The 12,767-nt window shown below is 40.0% G+C and overlaps 1 protein-coding gene across 2 annotated transcripts in view; it reads left to right on the plus strand.

Annotated features, from left to right (window-relative positions):
- Positions 1-12,767, plus strand: part of sdk1b (sidekick cell adhesion molecule 1b) — a 204,180-nt gene that overhangs the window by 144,222 nt on the left and 47,191 nt on the right. For both annotated transcript variants that reach the window (XM_070913440.1, XM_070913433.1), the window contains exons 17-19: positions 4,778-4,918; positions 6,668-6,849; positions 10,777-10,892. In XM_070913440.1, coding sequence (XP_070769541.1) covers positions 4,778-4,918; positions 6,668-6,849; positions 10,777-10,892 — 439 coding nt within the window. The remainder of the gene's footprint in view (positions 1-4,777; positions 4,919-6,667; positions 6,850-10,776; positions 10,893-12,767) is intronic.

Here is a 12,767-nt window from a genome sequence, read left to right on the forward strand (position 1 = left end):
ACTACATTAACAACATTAACCAAAAAAATGGTAAATCTGAGTCAAAGTAACACAAGAATGAGATAATATCATATTATGTCTAATGTACATTTCTATAATTCCTTTTCATAATGATGGAGTCAAATTAGAGGTTGAGGTGAATATGATAGATCTACAGCACACACACATTTTTTGGTACCTTGCCATACAAATTGCAATTATAAGCTTACTAGTCTGAAGGAAATGGAAAATATAGTTTTCTGTTCTTACAGTAGAGAAAGATATAGCTTCAGACCTCTACCCTGAACCCCACTCATGTGTCAATGGAAGGACATGTTTGAAACAAATTTAATGAAAGGGATTTTATAAAAACGATAATAAATAGAAAAACATATTATAAATAATAAATAAGAATATTACATTTTATGGTATAGTTATAGTTTCTTTAAGGTGTGTTATTTTAATTAACCTACAAGGTCAGCCTTTATTTCCATGCTGCTGAATAGACCAGCACCTGCTGTGTCCTCTAAGTGGTCTTATTGTTTTTACAGTTTATGAGCCGTGTCATGAATTAAACAGAAAGAACTGCTAAAGATATGGATTAATTAGCAACAAATACAGATTTAGGTTTTATATAATGATGATGCACTTCTTGATCTAAGTCAACCATAAGCCTTATTTAAGATATATTTTCCTGCCAGCCTTTTTTATCTTACATTTGTTTTTATTTACATGAAAATAAAGGGCCATTATTCACATCGTACAAAAATACAACCTTGTGAACTCAACCAGGCAGGCTTTTAACATAAAACAAAACCAGGATGGAAACTGTATATTTCCCTTAACCAAAATAATTTGATCTAACTTTAACTTAAATTTACTTAATCTTAGTTGTCATGGATACATATTTAGCTATTTGACAACAAGACTCAGTCTACAGCCAAGCTAGCGGTTCTGTTAGGGTGTACTCAGGCACAGCGGCAATTATAGCTAAATGCCAATGTCAGTTAACATGCTAAAAATAACAATGCTAACATGCTGATGTTAAGCAGATATAATGTACATACACACCAACTTAGTTATGCTTGTTAGCGTGTTAACATTTGCTAATTAGCACTAAACACAAAGTACAACTGAGGTTGATTTGACTGTCATTACTTTTCCAGGTCATCAAATTAGTCATAAACTAGTATTTCACAAATTGTAGTGTTGCCCTGACGATGGCACTAGGTCCCGAGGGGGACATGTCAACCTCATGCTGGCGCTATAGGAAAGGACATCAGGGATCACCAAGGATTCGGATTCTTTCTCTGGGGGACCATGAATGTCTGTACAAAATTTCACGGCAAATCAACAAATCAATAGTTGTTGAAACATTTCAGTCTCAACTAAATAGGTGGACTGATAGGGAGATATTGCCAGCTGTGCCTCTAGCATGGCTAAAAACAAACATTTATTATGTTACATTAAGCTACAGAATAGAAGAGAGTGCGAGCTCACGTGAGATGGAAATATGTTGATTCATTTTACCACAAATCTTCAATGTCAAACATATGTGTGATTTTTTTTTTTTTTTTACAATGTCACTTAACCTTTTACTAGAAAAGACCACCTGGACAACAATGAGAGCCAGTTTCTGCAAGAATATTGTTTATTGTCAGACACATCATATGTATTTAAAAACACAGACAGAAGCAGGTGTAGCTGTGATTGCCAGTGTTACTTGCTTTGTCTGTGTTATAGATGTGACAATAAAGCAACAAAAGAGAGAAAAAGTAAAAAAAAATGAGTAAATGAATTATTGCAGCTACCTTGAGAGCACATTACATTACAGTCAGCCAGCATTGTCAAAAACAACAATTTGATACGACTTTTTGTCGTCTTTTATATTTTTACATGACAAATAACTTTTTATTTGAAACCTGCATTTTTTTTATGTTTCAAACACCAAACTATAACAACAATGATAGAGCATCTAGTGTCACATTTGATTCGTTTTGAAGCATTGTATGCAGCAAAAAATATCACTGACCGATCAGGTAATGTGACTACAAATCTATTTTTATTGAAGTGACATAAACAGAAAGCACATATATAGTAGAAAATGTGTGGCTCGGCGGGATTCATTGTGAGAATATGCACAAAGTTTCTCTATTTCCCCGACAGTCTCTTTAGTGTGTCACCCTCCTCCATTTGTGCAGCTTTTAGCTTGAGGCAAAACAGCACAACATTTAAAGCAGACAAGACTTAAAGTGTCAAACAAGAAGAAAATAAGCTCATCTATTTGGCTACCTCTACCCAATCATGTCACATTGGTTTCTCTCTCTCCCTTTTTATTTCTGTTGCCCTCTCTCTCTACTCCTACTGGATCTAAACTTTACTATCCTGTTTGAATAGAGGCAGATTTAACATTCCGCTAACACCATTAAATTTAAGAGTCGGTGTGTATGTGGATTTAGTGAGAAAGCCAGTGGGCATTAAACTGTGGCAAATGACACAGATAGAAACTTGTAAAATTCTCACAGCATAGGGTCTCACAAAATACATGCCAACCCCCCTCACTTTCACTCACACACTAGAGAACATGTACATCTCCTGCAGAAAATGTCCTCTTTTCCTTAATAACAAGGGACAGAGAAAGTGTGTCACACAGTGTTCAGGCAAAGTTACGGGCCGTGTTTGGTTGCTGTACATGTATGGGTGTAGGTATGAATGTTTGTAGGTGTTTGGGTGGATGTGAAGTGGTGTAGTGTTTTGGGGTTTGTATATTTAATCTCTGGTGTGAAGTTGAAGTCCTCATGGTGAACCCACTGTATGAAATATTTACTTGGAAATGGTTGGGAGGGAATTAAGGCAATTCACAAGGAGTTTCTGCTATCGAGTATAAGTGTGTCAGTGTGCATTTGTGTGTGTATGTTTCAAACAATGAATGACCGCATCTGTTCAATACTGTATGGGTGTGTGGGTGTTTGTGTAGCGCAAGTTTGTGTATGTGCATTAATGTGCATCATCAATTTCAGTCCAAAGCAGTGGCATAGTTGAGGATTATATATACCCCATTTCCAGACGGCTACACTAATGCCCATCTCATTCACACAAGGCCCATTAGCCTGTGTGTGTGTGTGTGTGTGTGTGTGTGTGTGTGTTTGTATGTGTGTATCCCTGCAGCACCTGGTGCTGTCTGACAGTGCCTAACCTAATGGAAGTAAAGCACAGCTGTAAAACCACTGGCCTGTGCCATATATCCGCCTGCACAAGTCTCTAGCTAACAGCTCTCACATCCCTGCTTTCACACACGTATAGATGTGCACACACATTTATAGGCACATACAGATTCAGACACACAAATACAGAGAGCCATACCACGGCTAATGGCTCAATAGCTCATAGGGAATCATTCAGGGAGACATGGGGCACAGAGGGGAAGTGAGGGGGGTTGGAGGGATGTAAATCTCCAGACATAATCCATGGAAGGGAAAAGACCATCGGATGTAGCAGTCTGTCTTAAGCTGGGAGAAATTTGTTTTGTGTGTTTATGTGTGTGTGTGTGTGTGTGAGCACATATGGCTCTGATTATGTTAGCTGAGCTGCTTACAGTAAAGCCAGAGGCTGACCAGCTCAGCCTGTGTGCTTTACCAACCATGAGAGGGCTGGGAGCTTTAATCACGGGTGGGGCTGCAAGGGGAGGGGGGTAGGTGTTACGGAGTAGAAGAAGAGGAAAGGAGATGAGTAAAAGATAGAATGATGAATTAATTGAGGCCAAAGGACATGATGAATGAAAGGTGGAGAAAAAAAAATGGAGATGGGGATCAAAATGTCGAAGGAAAGATGGGAAAAAGGTTTGGAGAGACAGAAGAGAGTTGAAGAGGGCAGAGAGCGCGAGCGATCACACTGTCTCGCTGGAAATTAAAAGACGAGCTCTTTGCTCATTCTCAACTAATAGTGATTTAACTATATGTTGCTGTCACACTGTATAGCTGGTCTACTGGGGATATTGTGGGAGGGCTGAAGTTGAAATAGATACTGCCCAGGCAAAGACGTATAAATAAGTTGGAAAACCTCAAGTTAAAAGGAGAGATATAAAACAGAATATAAACATTCATCTGCAACATACAGACAATAAACGCCTGTTTGTTGTTCTAAACTGCCAGTGAATAAAACACAATAGTGACTTAACTTATACTGAGTTCACGAACACTTCTACATTTGTTGTTTTAAACACCCAGTGTCAGCTCAATCACTCCGAGGAGGAATCCTCTGGCACACTGGAAGTGATGCGTTAAACGTTTCCATCAGCAGCAGCGGTGGTTTGTTTGAAATGAATTAACAATATAGCCAGAGATGAAAAGCAGATGTATTAAATGAAAGTGCAAGATAAACCAGGAGAACGAGGGATGAGAGAGATGAGCCTAGAATTCAATAAGAATTCATCAGAGCTGCTTAAGCTGTGAGATGGTTCTCAATGATAAGTTGCAGCTCTGTCCCGTGTATCTCCAGTGACACACATGATCATTTGTTTGTAAACAGTCAGTGACCCCCAGACTAGAAAAGATAAAGATGCCTGAGAAAGAGAGTTGCTGTAGAATTCCGTTCTAGCCTACTTACCTAATACACTGCTCCTGTGTAAACTGTCCATGTAAGTGATGGACACCAGATGAAAAAGACAAATGCTGTGCCCACACTTCTTCAGCAAAACTGAAATTCTCATTACAGGACGCCTAATAAACTTAATCAAAATCATTTGTCTCCCTTGCTCTCTCTCTCTTTCTTTCTTTGTGTGTGTGTGTGGGTGTGTTAGATTGATGCTGAGGGAGGAGGCACCCAGCGCTCCTCCAAAGAATATTGTAGCCAGTGGGCGGACAAACCAGTCCATCATGGTCCAGTGGCAGCCTCCACCAGAACCCCAGCTCAACGGAGTCCTCCGAGGATATGTACTCAGGTATACATACACATACATGCATACAGATTTGGCTTTACAACATTGCCATTGAAACGTCTTGTCTCTGATTGGCTGGTAGATGTCCATAATTGTCTTTGCATAATATGTTGTTCTAAAAGTCTGGTGACGTAGTGACTACTCACTGGGCTAGTTTGTAGTAAATTTTTATGATCTTGTGCACACAACTTATTGTCAGCTTAACAAATCTCATCTTTCAAGACTTTTTTTAAAATACCAAACTGACTACAAATATTACTGTTGGAATTTTACTGGTTTATAGAAACATTTAGTCAAGTGATTGACTAGTTGAAGATTATTTGGGGATTTGCTTCTTTAAAACCTCTAAAAATTAATAAATGTTTAATTATCTGTCTGTTAGACAAAGCAAAAACTTCACATAGTCACTTTGGAATCTGGAATTCTATTCTGGCATTTGTCTGATTTGTCAATAATGCAAAGAATTGCTCGTTGCAGCTCTAATATAGAGAAAACCTATGAAAATATATATTTTTGTCCCTCCCCTACTTCCTCTTTATCAAAAACATAACCACACACACATTCACACACAGACACATAAGTGTTCTTCACTGATGCTCTTGCTGCCCTTGATCCACTGTCCTTCACTCTGATGTCTACCTTAAGTGTGACACACTTGGTGTAATCAAACTGTCATCAGCTGGCCTTACAAGAATTTACATGTAATTGCAGTAGAAGTTATCGGGTCTTTATGCTCGTCCAGTGTGTTATCTGCCTCCACTTCAGAAATCAGTTGAAAAGAGAAGCGGACGTTCATACATCTCCACTGAATCATTTCGGCTTTATAGGACAGAGCTTCTACCTCCTCTTGCCCTCCCCTTTGGATTATCCTTTCTTCTCGTTGTATCAGCAAGCAGATCCTCACTCTCTTTCTCCTGTCGTCTTCCTCTTTTTGTCCTCCGTCACCTCCCCCCTCCACTCCCACTGTGAGTGTCAGTGTGTCAGGTGGAGAGAGAGGAAAAAGGGGTTATCTCCTCTCCACTACAGCGATCCCTTGTCAGCCTCCGGCGCCCCCTCACTTTGTGCATCTGTGTTTGTGTGTGTGTGTATACGGCATGCATGGGTGATAGAGCGCTGACTCAGCTGGTGAAACGTAGGAATATCCTGTTACACTGAATAGGCTCCATATTAAAACGCTGACATGTGGATTATTACCCCATTCAGCTCCATCAGATATGTACAATACCTAAGTGGTATTACACCTCTCTGTCTGGTCGGGTCATATATCCTTTTAAGTGGACAGTTATAGCACATGTACTGAAGCGAAGGCCTTGAAGGTGCACTATTCAGAGATGTCTACCAGGCATTGATGGTTTTTATTCCTTAGTGATTCTGACGTGATTCAAGCGACTTCACACCGATGGAAAATCCAACACAGTTTCTCTGCCTCTCAGGTGGCCAACATCAGTGATACTGTGTGGAAGTACATTTTTGGTCTATTTTAAAATGTGTATTCAGGCATACACAGTATGCACACTGGTATGATTTTATATTGTTATATTATGAAGCAACGTTTTTCCAGACGTATTTCCATGAGTACATTTGGTTATATAACATTCATGAACCCCTACGATTAATATTGTTCATACGTGCATACATCTGTCTGTGTATTTTGACTTATACTCAATCACTTGCTTACTTTGCTCACAGAACAGAAATAAACCAACATATTTACAAGTGTTTCTGTTTGTGTGTGTGTGTGTGTGTGTGTAGGTACCGTCTGGCAGGGCTGCCAGGGGACTACCAAGAGAAGAACATCAGCAGCCCGGAGACCAACTATTGTCTGCTGAAAGATCTGATCATCTGGACACAATACCAGATCCAAGTGGCTGCCTTCACTGGAGCCGGCCTGGGCGTCTACAGCAGCCCTGTCACAGAGTACACTCTGCAGGGAGGTAAGTAAAGACACCCACACAGAATTTTTTATTTCTTATTCTTGGAGGGCAAAGTGACTGTACCAAGAATCAGTCCATCCACACATATTCTGAACTTGAAGTATTCCTGCATAAACATATTGATAGCATTATCTTTCATTGATATATACATATTTTATATAAAAATGAAGATTCGATGTGTCGTGTCTATGTGTACTTATATGTGTGTGGAACGGTCCGTTGTTGGGGTAGTAAGGATCCTTCAGGTTCTGGTTCTGGACCTCTTGGTGTATAAGTCCTGCAAGGAGGGGAGTGTTGTTCTGGTAGTGCACTCAGCCAAACTCAGGGTGAGGAAGTTGAAGGTGTGTCTACCCACCCTGACCACCTGGGGCCTGGCGGTCAGGGAGTCCAAAATCCAGGCACACAGGGGGGTGTTCAGTCCCAGTTCAATCAGCTTACCAGCAAGTCTGGTGGGGGTTATGGTATTTAAAGATGAACTGTAATCGATGAACAACAGTCTCACATAGCCCCCCTTCTGGCTGTCAAGATGAGACAGAGTGATGTGCGGAACCTTGGAGACCGCATCATCCCTGGATCTGTTTTATTTCTCATTAAAGTTACATGCAAGACCCACACATTTAGATTTGTCGGTTGTGTAATTAACGAGTGGATAAACACAGGGAACATTATTTCATGGACTCTGTGAGCTTGAGTAATTGACATTAGGTGTAAGTAGGAATAAAGAGACATTGCTGATCATTGATATGTGTTCTTGAGATCTTCACATAATCTTTGACCTTCATTATTAATCATATGAAAGAGAATATGAAGTATGAGTATGAAGACCTTCGGTTTCCCAACAAAACTTAAAAAACAAAAAACATTTTGCAGTGAAAAAGTTTGCTGTAACTGCGCAGATATTTGTTTTTCATGTGGTTTAGAAGGTAAAGATGAAGTGCATTGAAGAAAGTCACATTTTGATGCAATTCTGTGGATTAATACATCTCAAAAGACGTTTACTCTACAGTGTACAGAGATATTTCTATTATGGTAGCAGGTTGAAATAGTGAGGAAATAGACCATCCTCAACTATTTTTTCTTTTTTGGGTAGAGATCAACCGACTGAGATCACAGTTACAGGCAGCAGCAGTGAGCAGGCTTCACTCTCAGTGATAGGATGAGGAGCTCAGCTTTGAGAGGAGCCAGTTGATGCAGTTCAGACTTGAGTTAACGTTGCCCCTGAGGCATCCGCCCAAAGGCATACCAGCTTCAACCAACTGGGAGGAGACCCTAGGGGTGACCCAGGACACGCTGGAGGGACTACATCTCCCATGTGGCCGAGCAGCACCTTGGGATGCTGCAGGATGAGCTGGAGGAAGTTAGTGGAGAAAGCGTGTCTGTACTGCTCTATAAATATATTATATGATAAGTAATAGTGTGTTGATTGTGATAAACATGGCTGCACAGATGAACACACTTTCAAGCCTGTCAAACATAAATCCATGCAGAGGCACTGAGAGAAGGAAGAATGTAAGTGAAGACAGTAAAAGAAGACGAGAGGAAGTGGTCGTGGGGGTAAATCTTCTTTAAACACGTGCTCTTGTCTCCCTGACTTTTATTCCAACAGTATATTATCATTATTAAAGATGGGCTGAGCTACACACACACACATGTACACATAAAACTCACTGTCATTATTACAAGAGTTCAGGACAGGTTTATAGACTCAGGAGAGGGAGTTAGGCTCATTAATTATTCTAATGTGGTTTAATGGGAGGGGCTGCGATGGATTGGACATTTTCTCTCTCTCACTATCTCTGAGAGGATGTGGTTGAACTCAGTGTTAGACTCTGATAACATTGCTCTTCTCCGGCTCTCTCACATACAGGCATACTAAGATTCCCCCAGAGGACAGAGTTTAGTGTTTTATCTGTATCTGTGAGCTGCGAGGGGTTAGAAGCCTGTCCCCAAGAGTACAGTGAGCATGGCGAGGGGAGGGGGAGAGCATCTTTAACATCAATTAATCTTCCATCTCCCTCTCTGTCTTCTCATCCTTTAGCTCTCGTTCGCTTACTATCTCCTCCCTTTCATTTTTCACTGGTTTTTGTTCTGGTCTCTGCACTTTCCAATCTGTATACTCTCCTCTCTCTCTGCGTCTGTGTGTGTCGTCTGGCCTCTTTGGCTCAAATATAAGATGTAAAGGGCATTCCCATCATGCAACAGTGCATTATCACTCTGTGGCTTTCTAGCATCAGCATAAACCCCTTACAGTGTAATCACCATAACATGTAGCCACAGACGCACACACACATACATGTATAAACACACACATGCACACACACATTTCACAGTCACACTCTCTCTCCTCCTGGCTTTAATGTTATCATGGACCGTCTTATAGATAGATTCCATATAATGCAGAAAGATCCACATTTAGAGACACATTCATACAGTGACATGAAGGAAGAGGAAAAATAAGACAAATAAACATAAGAGACAGTGGAGTGAATGAAGTAAGTCTGTGTCTAGCTTGTGAGAACCAAACACTTCATGTTCATCCATTGTTTATTGCCAGCCAGCCTCCTTTTGTTTTCAAATTGAAACAATAACCTACATTTCATTGGAAAAAACTTTTGTAACATACACAGTATATTCCACAACTTCTCTTAGTTAGACATTTCCCCTCATACCTCTTCACTCTCTGGTGGATGATGAATGCCTTGGCCAAGTTTATACATGTTTCAAACAGACTTATTGCTATTCTGCTATTTATTATATTAATTGTTACTGTTGTGCTTTAGTTTGACTGCAAATTCTTATTGTTGAATCTTTGAACTCAGATTCAAATTTAAACACAGAAAAACCAGAGAGTCCTAGTTTAGTACTGATTAGCAACATGGAGGTGTGGATGTTTTTTGTCTTTCTAGTAATTTTTAATTAGTAATACTGGTGTACCACAATTCTAAAATAAATGAGCAAATAAATGGATTTTCCATAGGTAGAATAGATATCTTTAAGCTAAAGGGGCACGCCACATGAAGTTCAGTTTATCCGTCAATAGGAGTACTGTGAAGGCTTACAGTGGGGGTGTGGGGTTTGACAGCAGTGGGCATTCAGTAGGGATTCATTTTATATTGAAAAACACTATCCAGTTGCATTTTGGGAAATGTAAGATCCAGTGTTTTTTTTTAGCTTGACCAGTACTGGGGACAAAAAGCACAATATCTCAGCCTCTGCTGCTTCGATTTTGACCATTCTTTGTAAAAATCTGTCTCTTGTGAGTCCTTCAACTGTATGGGAGTGCAACACTAAATCCCCAGAGTCCCTATTCTATGTTCTATCCAGTGTCATGAGTTACATCATGTGGGTAATAAAGGTTGACAGGGCTACAGGACTGAACCAACAAACCAGTGCGTCATCTAACTTTCTGTCTGGCCTCCTGGGGTCACTGACTGAAAGGCTTAATGGATTGAATTCATCATTTTATCTGTCTTTATGAGCTGCCTTGTCCAGAGGGGGCTGTACCCTAATCTCACTTAGTCATTCCTAAACTGATACTACAAAACACATGAATGCAAAATACAATAGATAAAGGGAATTTTATTGAGAAATTAGGTCATTTTGCAGCAGAGAATAGCAGTGCAGGTTTGGCATTTAACTTTTGCAAGCTTAGCAGATATTTTTAATTAAGAAATGAGCTGAATCTCAACATGAAATATTGAAATATGGTGCTGTATGAGATATTTAACACCACTACTTGTTGAGCAAGTAAAAGCACAACACTGAAAGCTGTTTCTGCAGCTTAGGGCTCCAAGTTTGTTACTTTATGTGTTTTTTTCCAGTGTATCTAAACACTCATCCTCTTCCTCTTGGTGAACCCATTGCAGCTAAATGTTATGTGTGTGTGTGTGTGTGTGTGTGTGTGTGTGTGTGTGTGTGTGTGCTTAGTTCCCACAGCACCTCCGCAGGAAGTGGAAGTTATAGCTATCAACTCTACTACCATCCGCTTCACCTGGAACCCTCCGCCTCAGCAGTTCATTAATGGCATCAACCAAGGATACAAGGTAGGCATCTCTGTGTGTGTGTGTGTGTGTGTGTGTGTGTGTGTGTGTGTGTGTGTGTGTGTGTGTGTGGTAACAGTCTTGTAATGTTGAATAAAATAAAAGACCTGTGTCGTCTTAAAAAACAAAAAAATTTTCTCATATGTACAAGATCTCACCTGTATTCATGAGAAATTGAATTCTTTAAATTGTAAATTAGTTGATGATGTATAGAAAAATTAATGTAAATGAAAACAATGTCTGATATATTATTTGTAAGGGAAAATACCTCTTAAATATTCAAAATGTCTGTTCTCATCATCTAAATGTTATGTATAAAAACAACCCCTCTCCAGATACTAAAACTAGAAGTGATATTAGATATGCAGTGCTGCAGACAAAACAATAATACTGAGGACCCCCAACTCATGGATAAAAAACTCCAATCCAAATCTATCAGTCCAGACTTTTCTCCACATAAATTTAACTGATTAAATTGAAATGGAAACAGATGCTTGTAAAATAAATATTTGTCTCTGTGTGGGTGCGTGAATACGTTTTGTGAAAAACCTGTTAACCTCTCATTGGACTTTCAGCTCAAGGGTCTTGCACTGCCTTGCTCTTGTTTACCCATACCCTCTTAGCCAAGCCAAGTGAGGGATCAGCTCCACGTAGAAATATAAAAAAAGACGGATGGAGGTAAAGGAAAAAGAGAGGATTAAATGGGGAAGGAGGAGGAGGTGTAGAGAAAATAGGGAGTGGCCGAAGAGAAATAAGAGATAATAATAATATTAAGGAAGCAGGATAATGGGGGAGCAGGGTGAGAGCGAAGTATTGAATAGTGTGAGTGATCTATATGTACTAGTTCTGGTATGTGATTTCTTCTTCCCTTCATTGTGTCAACCAACCCCGAAGGAACTGATTAACATGACAAAGAAAACACATCAGATTCTTGCTGTGCGTCACTGGGTTCGTGTGTGTGTGTGAATGTGTTTTAGAGAGTCTGAATATTGGTGTCTTTGTTGGTTGATAAATACTATATGGCTTTCCGTCTGTTTGATGTGGCTCTCTGATGCTGTCTCTGTATACCAGCCTTTACCGCTCCAAATCAGTGGAGCCTCACAGTGCTGCTCTGCACATGTGGGTGTGTCGTCTTTGGGTGTGTTGTGCTGGTTAGAGGACAGTAGATAATGATATTAATTAAAGGAGGATATGAAGCAAAGCCTCATCCCATCTCATCCCCCACAGATCACTGACTGTATACAATACCCTTAATAATATAGCTCAAAACTGATTGCCGGAGGGAGAACCAAAGAGCCACTTCAGAAGACAAGTTCCATGTCTTCCATTTGCACATCCTTTTATGACTTACTTCACACTTTCTGTTGGAGTGGTGTGAGTTTGAATTCAGATAACATTATCTATCCATCTATCTAGGTAGCTATTTATCTCAGCTAACTGATCATCGTTAAATTAGGTTTATTCAGTGCATACTAACAGACAGAGAACTGAAGTTTTTCATTTCATTTTACATTTTGCCGGAATTCTCATGGCCCCTCTTCTATACTGTGAACAACAGTGTTTTCACTGTCCCTGCTCTGGACCAAGGTCTACTTTGGGACAGTGCTGTACTGCATTGTGTTCTTCAGCACAGTTTGGGTTTCCATTGAAATCTGGTTCAGAACGCACATGTTGCTATAGTAACAGTAGACCCAATCATCCCAGCATCTGATGCTTGAGGGTGCCAGATCAGCACTCTTTTACTGCCCCCAAACTGTGCTGTGCTGATAATAAATTACAATAGAAAACCTTATTTTACCATGACAGACTGGGTGCAGTGCGGCACCCTTTAGGCAGAAAGAAAGCCACTCAACTGCCTGTATCACTGACTTTTCCCTA

The sequence above is a fragment of the Enoplosus armatus genome, chromosome 2, assembly GCF_043641665.1.
Source record: "Enoplosus armatus isolate fEnoArm2 chromosome 2, fEnoArm2.hap1, whole genome shotgun sequence".
NCBI lineage: Eukaryota > Metazoa > Chordata > Actinopteri > Centrarchiformes > Enoplosidae > Enoplosus > Enoplosus armatus.